Here is a 19153-nt window from a genome sequence, read left to right as displayed (position 1 = left end):
CCTCCAGATTGCAGAGACATGCAGAAAAGCTCGGCGGTGCAGAGAGTGGCAGCTGTTTTGCCTTGCCCTGCTGTGTGTCACATCGAGAAATTCTTGATGCCAGATGCTATCACAGAACCCCCATGTGGGTGAGGAGCCTGGCCCCCTGTGCTTCATTTTTCCTAGTCTTGACTTTGGTCACGTACCAGACTGCTAGTGTTGCAACAAAAGTTGGATAGCATTGCTCGCTTGTAAAACTGAGCGGAGGGACCAGATGAAAGGAGAGCAAAGTTCATGCTTTGGCATTTTTTCTGCCTTTTTCTCTCCAAATTTGAGGGTAGGCCATACAAAGTAACATGCTGTTTGCATTCCTTTTTTAAAGCATTGGCTTAAGAAAGCTCTTCTCTTACAGTTTGCCCTCATTCTTAATTTCTTCCTTCCGAGAGTTGATTCAAGTATTGACTCATCCACACAAAATAATATAACTCCAGGAAGACAGTAGCACTGAGAAAGAAATCTTTTTTTTCTGTTTGAAAGTGTGGTTGAACTTCTGCCCATCTTCCCCTCCTTTGTGTCTTTAGTGACTAGTCATTTTTGCAAGCTCTTGAGAATACTGTTACCTCAAGAACATGCTTTTTAAAAATATGTAATTACAGCCTTGAAACCAAGCAATTCAGCCTCTGAATTAATAGCAGTAGTGTTGACTTTGAGACTGATGTGGAAGGTGGGAAGACGGGACTGGTGGGAAGGAAACCTGACCGACCCTGCGGACTTGGGGAATCCATCAGGTGGGTGAAGGCTCTCAAATCTGTGCCCTTCTACAAACGCCTACCAACAGAAAAAGGTAGAAAGGGGTAGTGCGTTTCTGTCTGGCAAAGCCATTAGGCTGTGGATACCATCCGAAAAGCCTGGCCTCAGAAACGCTGCCCAGGCTTGGAGCGCCAGGCCCACCCTCTCCCCTTTGCCCCGTGACAGGCGTCAGCTCCTGGCCACTGCCAAGGGCGAGAATACAAGAAATATTTTTGTAAACGGAGAATAACAATTCTTTTCTTCCCAGGGAGAATGAAAACGTTTCTTCGCCTCCCGGAGGCGTTTGCAGGCTTGATTGGCTGGCGGCGGAGGCCGGCCGGGCCCCGGCGGTACAAAGTCGCTCTGTGGCGGGCTCCTCAGTGCCGCCTTTGTCCCCGGCGGGCTCCGGCCGCCCCCGCCGGCCAGCGGCCGGACCGGTTTCCTCCGGCCCTTGCCGGGCAGCGGTGCCGAGGCGGGGGAGCCGTATGCCCGGGGCGGGCGGATCCGAGCGCTAGCGCCCGGCGGGGCCGGCGATGTTACCATGGGAGCGACGCAGGGCTCCGCCGGGAGCGAACCACGGGAGCCCGCGGGGGGGGCGGAGCAGGTCGGTAGCCTCCCCCTCGCCCACCGCGCTGACCCTGCTGCCGACACACCCCCCTCCCCCTCGCCCCGGCCGTGGTAGTGTCCCCCCGGCCGGGACCCTCGCCGCGGCCGGAGGCAGAGGCTCGGCGACGGGGTCGTGGGTGTCCATGGCACCGTGAGAGAAGGCTGCGTCTCTCCGTAACGAGTACCTTAACAGGTGCGAGCGGCTGGTTTAAACTTACTTGCGTCCGCCGCCTCCGAGCCAGGCCGGGACCACCCGCCCGCTGAGGCGGGGAGGCCGCTCCTGTGAGGGAGAAGGGGGGTGGGGGGCCGCCGCTTGGTGCGGGGCTGCGGCGGGTTTGCGCCGCTCGTCGTCGCCGCCGGCCGGGGCGGGCCGGTGGCACTGCTGGAGCCGGGGTCGGTGGGGAGCCCCTGTTGCTCCCAGCGGAGCGGGGAGCGGGCGGGCGGCGGGCGCAGAGGGGCGTTCAGGTGCCCGGCCTCGCCGCTCTGTAGTGCCGGCCCCGTGTCTCGAACGCCGGCAGGCAGGACGTGATTCTGTGTTTATAAGCACCACTTGTGCTCAGGGTGCAGGTCAGTGCTTTAACCGAAAATCCCCCCTCCCCGTTTCTGTGTGGACAAACAAACTCTCATGTTTGAAAAAGAAAATCCTCTTCTCCCTGGCCCCTGCTTTGGGTTTTTTGCTTGTTTGGTTTATTAAAGACGGTGCAAACTTTTATGGTGAAACGTGTTTTCCTGTCGCTGAGCTGCAGCAGTCAATGCAGCTGCGAAGCACCGAGCAGTAGCAGGCAGCACCTGCCGGGGCTGGAGCGGCAGTGTGCTGTGCGTGAGGGCCTGCGGGAAACGGCATTTAGCTGTAGTCACCCCCCTCACCCCGGCTAAACCAGGGATGGAAGCCGTGAACACAAGTTGCTTATGCCTCATAGTTTGTTTTGTGGCTTGTAGAATAGTTAGTACTGTTAAGTGGCCTTTTTGTGTACAGAGTCTGTGTGTTTTAGCCAATATCCCGCATTGCACATGTTATGAGTATTTATTTGACATCAGTGAACTACCAATGATACTTTCTTTTATGTGATTATTTCCAGAGTGTGTGGTTTTGCGGTGGTTTGCGGGTTTTTCTGGAGGGTGTGTGTGTGATTGTTTCTCTGTTTTTAATAAATAGCAAAGGTTGTGCAGCTGACCTGGGTAACTGTCCTGCTCTTACCCCACCCTTCTTGTTCTGTTATCTTCTTCATCTCCTGTACTCATCTGTTTCTTGTCTTCTGAATCCATCTTGTAAGCTCTTTGACACAGATCCCGTTGTATTTGACACTTCTGTTGCTGCAGTACATTTAGTAAGTAGGTGTTATCGTTTGCTTGTGGTTCTGGTGGGAGAAACATAAATATCCATGATAACGTGCTGGTGACTTGCCTTGCAAGTCTCTTGGGGATCAGGTTTAAATGTATTGACCTGAGATGGACAGAAAGCCTGACTCTGCATGTGTGAACTATAGTAGTTACAGATCCTGTATTTACAGATGTACGCTTTACATGGCTATTGGTTACATACTTCATTTAAACATTTTTTGGACTTGCTTTTGTCAATATTGATGGAATCCTTGCCCTTTTGAAGTTAATGATGACACTTCTGTTGTCTTGATAAAAAGTGTGGGTTGTCAGGTCTCTATTGAATGTATCTGGTTTCTTCAAATTGTTTTAGGGTCTGCCTTTCATGTAAAGAAATAGAAATTAAATGGTTTGGGTGCAGCTTCTTTCTGTTTCACAGCTGTGAGTCCATGCAGTATGGAAGTTGGCCATGGGGGCTGTGAATTCAGTGGCAGCTTCTCTGTCAGCAGAAAGAGAGCTGATCTTTCCTCCTGCCTAATGTTTGAGACTGTGAGAAAGCCTATGTTTCTTATGCATACTGAAATTAAGTAGGGAGTAATTGCTAGTAGGGGTCCTGCAATGGTTATATTCCTTATATTCCAGTTATTAATAAGACCACACTTGTGGTTCTTTTATAAAGACAACAGTTTCTTCATTATTTTGTAGAAAAAGACAGAAAATTCTTCTGGGGAGATACTACAGCTATGATTTCTAGTTTCCCCTTTCTTTTATTAATGAAGCTATGTAAACCATATACAATTTATGACTATACTAGGAATTCTATTTTTCACAGCTTGTGATTATTAGAACTGTAAGTCAAATAAGGCTTCAACTGATGTTGGAAACATTTTTGAGTCCTTTGCGTAACAGAAAGTGGCAAGTTGAGGTATTTTCTTAGGCACTGAAATCACTGAAGCTACAGGAATCTCTTTGTTGAGTGACCCGAACTGTATATGCTATATGAGCCAAATAGTATACTGTAATTCATGATTGTGTTAAAATTGTAAATGAACTTAAAATCACTTTGTATTTTAAAATTGTATTTAAAACTTCATTTTTCTTACCATCAAAATGAAGAACTCGCTAGGAATTTTGTGTGATCCATGCTGATAAGACAGACATGTACTACAAATACCAGCCTTAAGGCAGAATTGTGTTCCTGAATGCATCTTAGCTGGAACATACAGTGGAAACTAATATATACATGCAATTATTCTTACATAGCATTAAGAATAAAACATCATCTAACTTACTACACAGCAGGAGAGATGCCTTCATGAGCCCTCTAGGCATCTCTATCCAGTAACTCAAAAATACAATTAAGATGAAAATGCACCTTCAAGGCCTACAGTGGTAGCAGTTAACTAAGCAGGCAGATGATTGTCATCAGCTTCCCAGGTGTTTGTGCCGTGTGTTGTGCCCTATTAAATAATCAGAGGAGTATCTTTTTATGTATTCTGCTGCTGGAGTCTCTAGATCTGATTAACAATACTGCATTAGTGTTTCACAACTGAATTTTGGATAAATGATTCTTGTTAAAAAAACACTATCAAAAAAGAAAAAAAATCCTGCAAAAAAAACGGCTTCCCTGTACAGCTACAAGAAAGGATATACCTGTCCATTATTTATTTATTTGTTACTTAATAATGTATGTACTCAGCCTGCTGTATCTTTCCCTTGCACGTGCATGCCTATTCTGTAATGGGAAAGCATTTTGGATGCTCACCCCATATGATTCTTAGTCAGTATGGGCTTTTTGCAGAGAATGCAGGATGTCCAGCTAGACTGTCATTCCAGGCTCCACAAACAAAGCTGTGAGAGGCAAATTGTTGGCCTTTGACTGAACTGAGCATCTTGCTGCCAGGGTCAGTGCTTGGCACTGATTGCTCTTCTTTCTGTGTTCCAGCACTGCAAAGATCTGCTGGATAACATGGGTTTCTCTAGTGCCCAGGGCTGAGGATTCTTCTCTCCAGTCAGTGTTTTAGAACCTTTTCTACAAGTTGCAGAACAGGATGAAAAACAACTTACGTCTTTGATTACTTGGTTTTACTAAGTAACTCTTATTCCAGAAATAAAAAGTGGTTTTGGTTACTTAGTGTTAAGTTGATAAGTTTTTTAAGCAGTTGAAATGACAGTAGCACAGCTGATTGGTAGCATGTGTGTGCGTGTTCCTTAGAGGATGCCATCAGAACTCCTGTTTCTGTGTACTTGCATTGTTTTTTCTGTGGAATGCATAATGGTTACAGTTTGTCTGTAAATTTTTATTTTCTAGTATTTAAAGTTTCCTGAAAGCCTTGCAGTTCAGCAGGGATGTTGCTCCTGACCCAGCACTTTGGCAGGAACTCCCTTTCAGTTGCTAACAGTTGACAAATACTTGTATGTGCTTTACCTGGGTGTCCTGTTATAGTAGGTCAAGTTGCAAAAACCCTGGGGTCAGACTTCTAAAGACATAGTGTTGATTGCAGATGGATGCCTACTGGCGTTTCCAATAGCTGCTATGCACTCAGTTCCCCTTTGGCAATTATGCTTCCCTAGCTATTTGTGTGCAGTACCGGCTGCACGTACAAGGTTTAAGGATAGGTTAAGACAGGGGAAGAAGGTGGGGAGATCTTCAGTCATGGGCCTCAGACATGCTTGTCAAGCTATTGGTAGAATGTGAAAAGTCCTGTACCAGAGTACTGTTGGTACATCAGTCTTTGCTGTCCCTTTGGTGTAAGTGAAATACTTATGATCTAATCTGATATGTGGGGATGCCTTGAGTATGTTCTGTCATTTTCTGTGTGGCTTTTTGTTTGACAGGTTATTATGATGCCTTCTTAATTTTTAACATTGCTATGGTGTTAAACTAGAATTTTATTAATTAAATCTCATTCATTAACTTCTCTGCCTGTTGTAATAATTTCACTTAATTTTCTCTTCTTTTCCAAGCTTTCTTTTCCTCTTTTACCTTGAGGAAGCCAGTGTATGTCTTCCTAATGTCTTCTGCAGCAGTAAGGATGGACTAAAACTCTTGGATCACAATTATTTGAAAAGAGATTAAATTTTTCTTACCTTTTTGTAGGGCTTGTTTGTCTATACACAAGTATATAACTTCTTTTTCTTTCAGATGGGAAAAAACAGAACACTTCATAATGGTTTCCTTCTGCTTTGTGTGTCAGAAGGTCCTTGAAGTGTATAATGCTCTTTTATGTGGCTCAGACCACAAGAAGAAAACTTTTCTATTCCGAACCTCAGTTGGGAATGAACTTTCAGTTGCTACCAAAGTGAGCTTTGCTCTGGGTGGTAACTTAATGGAGGCGTTTCTAAGCTTTAATGATTCTGAGATGTTTAATTTCCTTTTAGCCACACATGCAAAACGATTCTCTTGTTTTTTCTTTCCCAGTTCTTTTCAAAGCCTCACGTGGCTTATGGAAGTGACTAATAGTCGTAAAAGGAGGAATAAAATCTGTTCTGTTACTGATCTTGTTCTGGTCAGTTTATCCTTTGTGTACTTCAGTTTGCAGTTCAGTGGAAATGGCACTATTTCATAGGGATGTGTCAGTTTAGTTTCATTTAATGGTTGGAGCGAAGCCTGAAGTTCCTTGCATTGACCGTGCATGCATGTGAAATGTTGACTTGATAGAAGGATTGCATCGAGGGTTCTAGTTTCAAATTATTCTGTTGGCATCCTTTCAAGTGAAGCAAGAATGGCTGCAGATAAACTTGGATTAGTGCTTTGGGAATGAATCAGCCAAGTGAAAGTTACTATCTTGATACTAAAGAAGGGCAGCTTACTTCACCACCACGCCCCAGCCCCTTGTATTGATTCATTGGTTATTGGTTGACTACATAATTTCTACATAAGTTGGGGGTGTTTGAAATGTTTTTTATAACAACGTTTGGATGTCAGCGAAGTCATGCGCTAGTGCAACTGCATAGTATACTTCAGCTTCATGTACACCATTGTAAAAGGATTGAGGAGAAGGAATGAAAAATAGTCAAATTCTACTGCTTTTATGTGCCCTTCTGTTGCTTTCTTCCCTCAAAGTGGGAAGTGTCATCAGGTGTCATCAGGTACGTGGTGAGTTTCAGTGTAATGCAACTGAATGCAATGCAATATAAATTGGATGATAGGTTGCTGGGTGTGCAGTCCCAGAAAAGTTCAGAGCTGTGAGGAGTGTTTATGCTTAGTTTTATTGTTTGAAAAAGCAATTATACTCCTTTGGAGGCCCTGAGGAGGAAACTTTGCTGTGACCAAAGGGATTCTGAATGTGTTGCACTGAAGCAGGTGCAGCTGGCTTAATCCACTGTCTCATGGTAAGTGAGATGTTGGGAGGGGCTTGGTGATTTTTTGTTTTGTTTTGTTTGCTTGTTTCCTCTTCTTCCAAATGTACTGGGGATGAGTATTAGTATAAGACTTATGGACCTAAAGCCTTCAAATGCAACCCCCAGATTTGCGTTTGGCATCCATGCATCCCACTGTATGGATGACAGAAAAATTACTGAACTCCTTTTTGCAACAGAGTTTGCTTTCATTTTAGATGTGTGCAGGACACAAGAAAGTTTAGGGGTGAACTTCAGCACTGCTTTCTGGCATGACTGAGTAGGCTGTTGAGACATCTTGACAGGGAGAGGTGAGTTGCTTAAGACCTTGAAGGCAGGAGGTGGTGGTAGAGGGAAAGGGGTGCAGAGAGGTACGGCTAGTGTGACTAGAAAACTGCTAAGAGTTGGCTAATAGATCAAGCTGTTTGTTGTAGCAGGTACCCGAATGATACTGAACATATGGCTTCACGCTAAAAACAGCTTAACTTTGTAGAGATCTGATATCTTTTGAATTGTCAATTTCTAACTTTTTTTTTAACAGAATTTTTAATTAGTTTCTTACTGTTATGGGCATTTAAATGCATTTGAAGCTTTTTTTATCTACCTTTATTTATCTACGTTTATGTTTTGTGAGGTTTGTGATACGGCATTGATAGTTGTATGAAATACAATGTATTGTGTGAATTTTGTGGGCTTTTAGTCTTAGATGTGGTGCAGTGTACCATTAAAATTTATATGTTATAGAGAACCATATTCAGGTTTATTTCCATCAGCCAAGAAAAGAAAGCTAATGTGACAATGTGTAATCTTACTGCCACAGGAATGCTCGAACAAAAGTAAAACACTTCCAAGAATATGGCGTATCATTCTTCTATTAATAGAGTTAGAACAAAGGATACTAGAAACCTTAACAGGGAAAGGAAATCTAGTTTGGTTTGGGACTAAGCTCAGAAACTAACAATCGTACCATTGTTTAAATTGTCTTGCATTATGACTGGATGATTAAATATAAATGCTGACCTGATTGGATTGTATCCCAGCAATGAATTGTCCTTTTAAAGACCAGCTACAGGAAGCAGTAGACAGGTATGCAGCTTGTTTTTTCTCAGATTTGGAAGCTCTGGTTGTTGAGCAACAAGGTTTATGCAATTACAGAGTCTGTAAGGACCATGGAATGGCAGAAATGCAGTTTCTCACCAGTAGTCACTTGATGCTGGAGTTGGTCACTTCTGCTGCTTGGTTTGCTCTTTGAGTACAGGTGCAGGAAGCCAAAGTGTTCAAAAACAGTAGCAGAAGGTGTATCACTGAAGTTGAATAAAATTGTAATTGGTGCTTTGGACCAAGTAATGAATATGGTACTTTGGTTTTTTCCTTTTTTTTTTTTTAACTTTAAGGTGCTACAAAAGTAAAAGCTGTGCTTTGGCTGCAGACAATAACTGATTCTGAAATGAGACACTTAAGGACTGGCGGCTGCACTCATCTCTTTCACAGTTAACTTAAATTTTTTTCAGTTTATCTAACATAATGAAATTGATTATGCTCACTTAATGAGTTTAATTTACCTCCCCATCAAATACTGATGCTGCAAGTACATCAGAACAAACTTCCCCCCCCCCCCCCCGCCCCAATGCTAACCAAAAAGTGGTCCTCTTGAATTTAGGTTATGGGCAAACTGATCGGGCACTTTGATTCTCAGACTTCATTTGCAGGGGCATTTTAGGGAGCAGAAGGTACAGAAACAATGTGACTGGAAATTCATGCATTTAGTTTGACAATTAAAGAGAATGGCAGCGGTTAAGTCAGAGACAGCCTTTAAAGCTATTGTTGATTAGGTGGACTGAAAGTTTAGTGTTCCTTCAGTAGCATTATCTTCTTGTAGTGTATACAAAAAAAACTTAATGGCACAAGGTGAAAGTCCAGGAAAACCGTTCAGAAAATTAAATGGCAAATAAACACTGTCACTTTCCAGTGTGTATATACATATGTTGCATACACAAGTATAATCGATCTGTCAGCCGTTTACCTAGATTAATTTTGATCTTCGACTGAAAAAAAAGCAGGAGGGGGTTGAGGGGAATTGCAAGGTAGAGCACAGGCAGTGCCCCAAGAGGTGAGGTTTGTTCTTTTCTTTAGAACACCTTCTTCAATGCTTATGGGAGAGTAAATTAGCATCTGGCTTTCGTCTGCGAAGCAATGTGTGAAAAGGAAGAAAACTTAGGATAAAAAAATTTTAGTTCCCAGAGCGTCACTTTTCCAGAGGGAGAAATTGTTTTCTAAAAAATAAAATAACTTAAACCATTTTTTTTTTGCTTTTTTCTGGGAGAAGGGAAATGGGATATGTTTTCTCCTCCAAAATGGCAATTTTGTATCTCAATTGAAGCTGTTCCCTCACAAATTTTGAACAATTGGTTGCTTCCTGTTGGGGAAAGCACTGGAACAATTGCAATGTAATTTCACCAGGGTAATGACAGAACTGTAGTTGGGCAAAATATACTGGAGGGAACTTGCTCCTGAAATAGATTAATCTATATTTTTATGAGTTTTAGGTTTTCAGTAGGTAAGACCTGTGTATCTTGCAGCCGTGTTTTGGATACAATCGGTTTCTTTTTTTTCTCTCCCTGTTTTGAATAGGCTTTTGTTTAGTTTGTAATGGGATATTGTACTGGCTTTTGATGATGCATATGTATGCATCTAAGCTCAGTAGAGTTCAGCTGTAACAAGTGTAAACTGCCCCTCTCGTGTCTTCCACCCTGTCCCAGAAAAGTTAGAAGTTTTGCATGTATATTTTTAATTTGTATAGCATATGAAGGTTGTAAATTGATGTTCAGTTTCGTGTTCTGAACTTGTTACAGTCTGCTGGGTAAATACTGCTGCTTTGCCCTTCTTGCCATTCTCCTTCCAACCCACCTCCCACCCTGATGGTAAATAAGGACCTGCTCCTGGTAGCATACCATCAGAGCAGTTCAGGTGGCCAATTTTGCATTTACCTCCTCCCAGCAGTTAGAGAGGAACAGGCAGTTATTAAAAATATAGTGGTTCGGTAACAAACATAGTTTTGATAAAGATGAAAAATCCTAAGTAAGTTCTGGGTACTAAATTGAAATTAATAACTGCTTTTCTTACTGGCAGAGACCACAAGTACTGTGAAATGCAAGGGAATGAATTTTAGAAAATTCCAGTGTGAGCGTGTGTGTGTTGCTTGACTTTTCTGGTGTAATGAGAAATTACACCTTTGTGTCAGCAGAATCAGTACCTTTTTGCAAGTGTAAACTTCTTATGTTCAGGTTAAAATGTAGCCTAGAAGAAAAAGCTTCAATCCAAAAATGTAATGTTGGATTATAGATTCTTTTTTTTTTATTGTTAGTGCTAAAATGTAGCATTTCTAACTTCAGGTGCAACTGTCATGCAGTATTGGTTCAAATGTCATTTAGAATTTTCCAGCTATCCATTTTCATGGTGGCTTGATGGGATTGATGAGTAGTATTCATGGTCTGTCTTTGGAGTACCAGATGTTTCTCGCTTTCCAGAACATAAAACTGCTTGGGGAGCATGTTTATTTCTTTTGTATAAACAATCCAATTAATTCTTGAAATAATTGTGGTGGAAAGGCACTTAAACCTAATAAAGCTAGAATTGAAAAAAAAAAAAAAGCAGCCTGTTTGACTGATGATAGGATATGTGCTTGAGATTAAAGAAACAAAACAGAAAGCACCTAACACCTTGTTTTAACATTGCATTTCCTGTCATTTTTAGTCTGAAAGGAAAATTTTGAAATCGGGTTTTGGCCTAACAAGATGTTAGGCCTGTCTGAGATTTATTTTTTTAACTTATACAAATTATATTTATGAAAATCACTCAAATGCCAACCTGTTTGAAAAACAAATAAATGAAGCTATTGTGTAATATCGAGTCTAGTTCTTCAGAGCAAGAATACCATGATGTGTGCCAAAGCGATAGCCTGAAGTTGTATTTCTAAAACTCGACAGAAATGCTGTATTTAATACCTTTTTACGGGGCAAGGTGCTGTGTGTCTCAGTTGTGGCATCACTGCACCACCTAGTGTCTCTCTGGGTTAACTGTGAGTTGGGCACACATCTCGGCTCTGAGTTTTGCTGACTTGCATGGATTGTCTGCATTGTGCAAAAATAATTTGTCAAAAATGTGGTGGGTTTCTTCTGAAATACAAGGTTCCCTACTTGTTTTGCTGGTCTGCTCTAGACTTCTAAGTGCCCTGCAAACTCAGTGGGAGATGGCAGTACAGCTCCTGGTGCTTGTATGCCTTTTTAATATGCAGCAAGAGGAAGAAAAAGAATCAGGCTTTCTTTCTATTCATCTGTGCTACAGGGGCAGATATATTTAGTGTGTTTCTGTATATAGAAATATATTTTTATAAATATATCTTAATGTATTTATATATCAGATTATATCCTACTATTACATTAATACCTGCAAAGCCTTCATAAATGTTTCTTCTAGAATATCGTCAAACAGACAAGATACACAGCCTATTAGTGGCTATCAGGTTATGCTAGGGTAAAGTATATGCATGAGGGTAGCAATGTGTTGTATTATCAAAGATGCATTAAAAGCTGGAGAGAATATATTTCCTCATAGTCTTAAGTACCCTTAAAGGCATTCAGGAACTTTCATTTTCCTGTCTTTTACACTAAAAAATTTTTTTTTTCTGTGTTGCTTTTATTTCCTTGCTCCTGGCTAGATGGACAGGCCCAAAAAGTTGCAGTGAATGGAGTTAAATCCAGTTGACAGCCAGTCACAAGTGGTGTTCCCCAGGACTCAGTATTGGAGCAGGTTCTGTTTAATATCTTTATCAACAATCTGGGTGAGGGGCCTGAGTGCACCCTCAGTAAGTTTTCAGACGGCAGAGTAGGGGGAGAGTGTTGATCTGCTTGCAGGTAGGAAAGCTCTACAGAGGAGTCTGTCCAGGATGGATCAATGGGCCAAGGCCAGTGGTATGAGGTTCAACAAGGCCAAGTGCCGGGTCCTGCACCTGGGTCACAACAACCCCATGCAGTGTTACAGGCTTGGGGAAGAATGGCTGGAAAGATGCTCAGGGGGAAATGGACCTGGGGGTGTTGGTCGACAGCAGCTGAATATGAGCCAGCAGTGTGCCCCAGTGTCCAAGAAAGCCAAAAGCATTCTGGCTTGTATCAGAAATAGTGTGGCCAGCAGGACTAGGGAAGTGATTGTCCCTTTGGACTCAGCACTGGTGAGGCGCCACCTTGAATACTGTGTTCAGTTGTGGGCCCCTCACTCCAAGAAAGACAATGAGGTGCTGGAGCATGTCTGAAGAAGAGCAATGAAGCTGGTGGAGGGTCTAGAGAACAAGTCCTGTTAGAATCAGCTGAGGGAACTGGGGTTGTTTAACCAGGAGAAAAGGAGGCTGAGGGGAGACCTTATTGCTGTCTACAACTGCCTGAAAGGAGGCTGTAGCCAGGTGAGTGTCAATCTCTCTTCCCAAGTAACAAGTGATATGACAAGAGGAAACTGCCTCAAGTTGCACCAGGGGAGGTTTAGATTGGACATTGGGAAAAATTTCTTCACCAAAGGATTGTCAAGCATTGGAACAGGCTACCCAGGAAAGTGGTTGAGTGACCATCCCTGGAGGTATTTTAAAGACGTGTAGATGTGGCGCTTAGGGACATGGTTTAGGGGTGGACCAGACAGTGTTGGGTTTACAGTTGGACTTGATGATCTTAAAGGTCTTTTCAAACCTAAGTGGTTCTGTGATTATCTATTTAATCTGTCTCTTTAATAAAATCTAGCTTTCCTACCCTGATGCATCCTTGAAGGTGAAGATTTATCTGATGGCTGAGTTCTAACATTCCTTCTGCTTCGTCTCCTGGTATTCAGCTGTTCCTTGGCAAGCCAGTTCAGCTCACAGAAATGCCAGTAGAGTAATCCAGTGTGAAAAGATGAGCAGCTTTTTGATGCTTACTTTGAAGAGCCAAACAGCAGACTTAATGGTGTGATTCAAGGGGCCACATGTAAATGAGGAGGAGGAGAGTGGAAATAACAAACAAACAAAAAAACCCAACTTGGATTTTTATTAGTTATTTCTAAAGTGAATTGTGACAAACTCAAAATGTTTTAAGAAACTCCCGATTCTCCTGTTTCTTCCTTTCAAAGTGCTTGTCCTGCTTTCTGAAAGTCTTCAATGTAATTGGTAGATGTTTGGCTTTAAATAAATGGGAAACAGTTTTCTTAGGGCAGTATCTTACTGGTATGGACAGATAAAAAATTCCCAGAAAAAACAGTTGATTCCAATCCCACCAGCCTCCCTAGTTTTATTTGTGTTTCTGTAATAAAGAGTTGAAACAAATAAAACTATTCAGAGATTATGTGCTTTACCCAGTAATCCAGTAAAATGCCACATTCTTTACTGGCTTCTTTTCAGTGTCCAGGTTACTTCTTATTCCCTTTATTTTTTGAAATTGCAGAATAATTAAATATTTGCAAAAGTCAAATCCCATGCCTCTATTTTGATGTGTCTTTTCCCTGTACTCCTACCGATTTCTGGAAAAGTTCTTTCGACTGGGGATGCTCTTTCATCACTGAGAACCGTTCGAAGGATGTTAGTGCAGGGACTGCTACTATGGGCAGATTGTGTGATAACCTTCATTATGTGTAATCATCACTTGTCATTGACAAATGCTGTAAGCTGGATTAAGTGATATATTTTGAATTAAAAAGCACACAATTTCTCAAAGCTCCAGAGCAGCGGAGATCTTCTGTGTGTATGCAACTTTGTTCCTATCTTCTTTAGCTTGTTTTTTAAACAATTTCTGTGCACTGGAAAATCTGGAGTGTTACGCTGCGAATGTTAGTAACAAGGCTACAATGCAAGTGAGACCTAGATGTGTTTGTCAACTAATATTCTCAGTAGTCTGGTGAACGGCGCTGTTGCCCTTCACCTCCTCAGTTCTGCACAGGACTGGGTTCTAGTTCAGTTTGCAGCCTGGAATGCATTTGGAGTGCCACAGTCCAATGAGAGGTAGAAATGAATGCAAGTTCTGCCACCCTGGAATTTTTCTCCATCTGTTTATCTGTCTAAAACTCCCACAATGGAGAAGGTTGACCCCTGTTTTTTGCTATTACAGGTGCTGTTCTGGGAGGGAGACTTCTGTTAGACAGAAATGGAGCAAATCTGTGTTTGCTTCCTTGCATAACACATTTCAGTGGATAGGCTACTTGACTTGAAGTCAAGAAGCCTGAAGTATGCTCCTGGCTCTGCTGCTGACAGTTTTGGCACTGCGTATTTTTTAAGGAGGAGTAGTTTTGCTAACTCGAAGCAAAATTTGTAGTGAAATAGTGCTGAGCACTGTGTCAAGTAATGACTGTGGACACTGTTGCCATGCTGGATTCAAACTGTTCCTGAGAGAACTAAAACAAAAAAACGCCCTTAGATTATTGTCTAGTAAACAGTTCTCTTTGGATCGTTTTAAAAGTTCTCATGCAATTTAAGAAGCAAAGATTGGCCATTAAATGCCTGGAATAGGCATATTGTACTTCTGTAGCTTTTGACAGTGCTGTTGTAGATAGAATTTACAAACTACAGCAACTGACAAATGTAAATTTTAAGTGAAATATGATTAAGAAAAGTCTTTGACATCGTCACTTCTTTGGCATTAAAAACAGTTCAGTTTGTGTTTCTGTCATGACATTCAACTTACCAAATCTATGAAGAACAAATTATTAGAAACTTTATGCTCAGTTTGTATTTCCTTTAAACAAGTCTTTTTAGACAACACTTGTCTTGAGACTACTCCTTCTAAATGCATTTTGGAAAAAATATTTCTTGCACAAAGTCTGATAAATACATGATGAATGTGCTTGTTACAAAAAAAACCCTAAAACCTTTGCTCTGTTAGCAAGTTATTTGTTCTTATCAAGTAATCTGGGAGGAAGCAAAGGCTATATCCAACTGATAATTCTTCATTAGAGGGAAGGGGAAGAAAGGGCTGTCCACACAGCTCATTTCTACTTGAATTTTTTTTCCTTTAAAACTTGCCATTTCAGTGCAGAGGTATACTTACTTGTACAGTATGTGAGGTGGTGTTTTTTTTTTCCCCAAACTTCCTGCATCCTGATAATATAACATCTTGATTTTAATCAAATGTGAAAGTAGAATTTATGATGTCTTAACATGGAGTTGTCCCTTATGTGTGTTTTGCCTTTGGTACCCCAGGAGGGGAAAAGGGAGGGGGAAAAAAATAACAGGGAGTTTCTGCCTTGTTGAAGAGCAACTGCATGTTACTCCTAGTGGATATCTTTTGCAAACCATTTTTTATCTCACTTCTTCTCTTCCTTTAATCTAAGCCATTCACCATTCAGAGATCTTGTTTCTTCAGGATGATCTGTTGCTCCTCTGGGTGTCGCTGTGTTGGTGCAGGAGCCTACACACAAAGTAGGAAATGCTTCTCTGAATTAGAGCATTCATTGGTAGAAAACAAGACATCTCCTTTTTTTGTGAGATGTTGGCTGTATTGTAAAAGATCCATGGGTAAATAGTTTTTCTTATCTTCCTAGATCCTAGTAAATATCTGCCATACCACGTGCAGATATTTCATGAAAACACTTTAGTTAGAGCCGTCCTACTTCAAAGCGGCTTGAGCATCCTTCCTTACTGCAGGGGAAAAGCCTGGTAAAGGTCCTGTACCTCTTCATTTTTCACTATGTTAATTAAGAATACTTGACAGGCTCTGGATATGCAGCATGTGTTACATGATCATCTTTTAATAGTCATCTGTACTAGCCTAGTAGGCTACAGCCTGCAGCTGAAGAAGAGGGAAGTGTGGACCTTAGCACCATGTGCTGATGTACAGGTTGCTTCTCATTTCAACCCAGTTTTGTCTGTCATAATTGCCTTTATGCAGGCTGGTGACAGTGAGGGCAGTTTCTGAATCCTCTGAGAATATACCTGACCTTTGAGAGCAGGTATGCTGCCAACATCTTGATGCAGCTCTGGAGTCCCTCCACTTGACTGCTTCTATCAGTGGCTAGAAGAGCCTCTGTCCCCATCCTTTACAGGTGGGTGACTTTCCATTAAACTTGAAGTTTTTCATCCTTTTCAGTAGAGGAGTCTGTCTTTAGGGAAAACAAGGACTCAGCTTTCAAGGTTTTTATCCTTAAGTCCATAGTAGCAGATGAAGGGAGTAGGGATGGGGAAGGACCTCTTTTTTTGCATGCATCACTTCCATAACAGAGCCAACAAGACCATTTCAGGTTTACCTTCTGCTTACTTACACAGCCTTGTCTAGATTATGTGTCAGGGAAACACCCTTTTTTCTTCACTGTCTAGAGAGGAAGAGATGAAAACAGACAGTACTTCTAGCTAGCTTTTCTGTTGGCGAGATTGTGCCAGGATAAAGAAGCTCTTTCTTCCCCTGGGTAAGTGGAGGGATGCTGCCTTCTGCTGTAAGGCTTTGTTGTGACATTCTGAGGTCACTCCCTTGAGTTTTGTGTGAGCTCTGCTTTTCTTTTCACAGTCACAGTTTATAGAACAGATCATTATGCTTAGTTTTCAATGATTCACATTGATTCACATGATTCACAACATTTTGTTGCCTGGGTAGACTCCCCCAAAGAACCAATGTGTGTGTTTCTCATTGGAGTTGAAGTTGCTTTCAAAAAAGAGTTTCCATTTAACATGTCTGTAGATAATAGATGTCAACTAGGTGTGAAAAGTGAAAGGCTTGTACTTGCATCAGTACTCTTGTGCTGCGGGTGAAGTTAGGCTTTAGTTTCCTTTACTCTTTGTAAAGAGGCGTGCAGGTAAGGTCAAAAGACAGTATCTGGGACAGTGCTTCTTTCATAGTTTAAAAAAAAAAAATTAAAAATATTTTCTTTCCGTCTCTCTTAAAAAAATTAAATAGAGGAATTCCTACCCTGGAGAAGCTGCTTTCCTCCAAAATGAAATATCCAAATGCAAAAGCCTTCATCTTTCTGTTAACTCATCAGTCTCATCACAGCTCCTGTTCTGACTATGCAAGACAATTTGCAGTAATGTTTCTGGACTTCCTGATTATTTTTTTTAAATTTCTTTTCAGGTTCCTTTTAAATTTTGTTGGAGTCAATCCACCTGTCTCTCATTTGCCTTTAGAGGAAAGACAGTCCAAAGCCAAGGAAGAAGAGTCTTTGCTGTTATAACCACTAGATGTCATGGACAATGTTTCAACATTTTTGTTCTCCATGTCATCACAGTCTTTTTTTGCTGGTATTTTTCTATTTGGAGTGCTGTTGAAGCTTTGTTTGAAGCAAGGAGGAGCAGAGCTAAGACAGGGACAGAGAGGTTTCAAATACATCTTTACATTTGTTTCTGCTTCCTGCTGTTTTTGTAAAAATACATAGATAAACTTAAAACGTGATTTTGGAAGCTGTGAATGGGAGTCTGTTCAGAGGAATGAGTTTTTTCTTTAGAAACGTTGATGGAGGTTCTAAACAATTTTGACCAAACTCTAACGACAGTCTTAAAGTAATTCCATCCACACTCATGCTGTGGAAGTGGGAAGCCCCAGCCAGAGGCTGGTGTCAGTGCGCTTCTCCCGGACCCCCTTGGTGCAGGCTGAACGGTGGTCGCCCTCGTCAGCTCAGCCCTGAAGGTGCAAGCCTGTGTTCATCTCCTGGCTCTGCTGGCTAGTGCAGGGATGGAGTCACCATCCAAACGCAGCATGTTGAATTCAGTCTTAATTTTAAATGGAAAAACATAAAAAAACCAACCAAACAAACAAAAAACAACAACCCAACCCCCTGCCAAAACCTCCACATTTTCCACTGCTGTCCGAATTCTTCCTCTTCAGCAGTTAAAATCGTTCCACTAATGAAAAATGCAATCTGCAGATGGGGAGGGTTTGGTTAGCATTGTGTACTGAACTTGACATGTGTTCCTCTCTGTTCACTGCCTGTGAAACTTACATAAAATCTGGGGGGAAAGTTCGCTTAAGGCTTAAATTTCACGGCATTCATGCGGCATAGATGGAACTGATAGCTTGACCTATTTTCCAATGAAGTCATCTGTTTGGCCGTATGATTAGCTTATCATTCTTACAAAGTATCTTGCTAGACGTTTGAGGGCAGGGGCAGTGTGTGTTATTTGTGGCTATTATAATTTTGTTTCTCTTTCCCTTTTTGCTTGTTGCAGCCAAGTCCATGTGCCTGCAAGTGTTTATATATAATGTTGTATGTACAATTGAAGGTATTACTCATGTGTATGCAGTTATTTCTGCATAAGGACTTCAGCAATTGAATCGTTAAGATTGATAGAGGCTGCTAAACCACAACATTCCTCAAGATAATGGAGTCGGGTGGTAATTTTTACTATAAAATATTACAGTAAGAATATGAATTTTCAAATAACCTGCACTGTGTTTCTTAAGCCTTTTTTTCTTTAAAGTTTCAAGGAGGTTCCTGGTGGGGTGAACCCTTGTGTGCTTGAAAGAATAACTTGCTACATATTGATCTGACAATTTAAAAAACCAAACAAACCAAAAAACCAAAAAACTAAGACTACAGTACTGCTTTTTTCCTGGGGTCTCTTAAAGTGAGAGTTAGTTAAACTCCTGGTAGACTTCCCTGCTGTGGTTTTGATGTGTTTCTGTGTGAAACTGGGGGCAGGATTTGTGTGAGTATGTAGGCCACTATTGTATTAGAATTACATAACCCCGTTGAGTGGTGGAAACAGATGAAAAGACGGGGATGTACGGCATCCCCTCACAGATTATATCCGGCAACAATGAAGACAGCTCAAGCTCTGCAGAGAATGTGGTCACATGCAGTCAAAAAGCTGGGGATTTTGAAAGGGCACGTGAGTTGCTTTTTGTTGCATCTTGCTCCGAGTCTTTTCTTCCCCCCCTCCTCTCGTATATCCCTCCCCTCTCCAACTCACTTTTATAGCCAGATAACTGTTGTGGCAGGTCTTCTGGTTTTGTTCTTCTTTCAGCGTGAATGAAGTTGTCTTTGGTGATCTCTCAGGAGCAAGTAATTGCATAAATCTCTGCTGACTGTCAGTGAGAGTTGCAACAGCTGCCTGTTTGTAGCACGCAGACGATTTTAGCACTTTGACTAGTTTCCTGCCAAAGATTCTGTTAAGCAGTCTATTTTG

The 19153-nt window shown here is 41.6% G+C and overlaps 1 protein-coding gene across 5 annotated transcripts in view; it reads left to right on the top strand.

Moving 5' to 3' along the window:
- The window catches only part of TJP2 (tight junction protein 2), a 69465-nt gene that overhangs the window by 21074 nt on the left and 29238 nt on the right, over window positions 1-19153 (top strand). The window contains exon 1 of one of the 5 annotated variants that reach the window (XM_063320852.1): window positions 1220-1372. The exons of 3 other annotated variants lie outside the window; for them this stretch is intronic. In XM_063320852.1, coding sequence (XP_063176922.1) covers window positions 1310-1372 — 63 coding nt within the window. In that variant the 5' untranslated portion in view covers window positions 1220-1309. Of the gene's footprint in view, window positions 1-1219; window positions 1373-18769; window positions 18857-19153 lie in introns of those variants that run through there. One more of the 5 variants, XM_063320851.1, reaches the window with a different exon arrangement.

Source organism: Chroicocephalus ridibundus, chromosome Z (assembly GCF_963924245.1).
Source record: "Chroicocephalus ridibundus chromosome Z, bChrRid1.1, whole genome shotgun sequence".
NCBI lineage: Eukaryota > Metazoa > Chordata > Aves > Charadriiformes > Laridae > Chroicocephalus > Chroicocephalus ridibundus.
The sequence above is the reverse complement of the archived record's forward strand: the minus strand, read 5'-3'. Positions and strand labels throughout refer to the sequence as shown.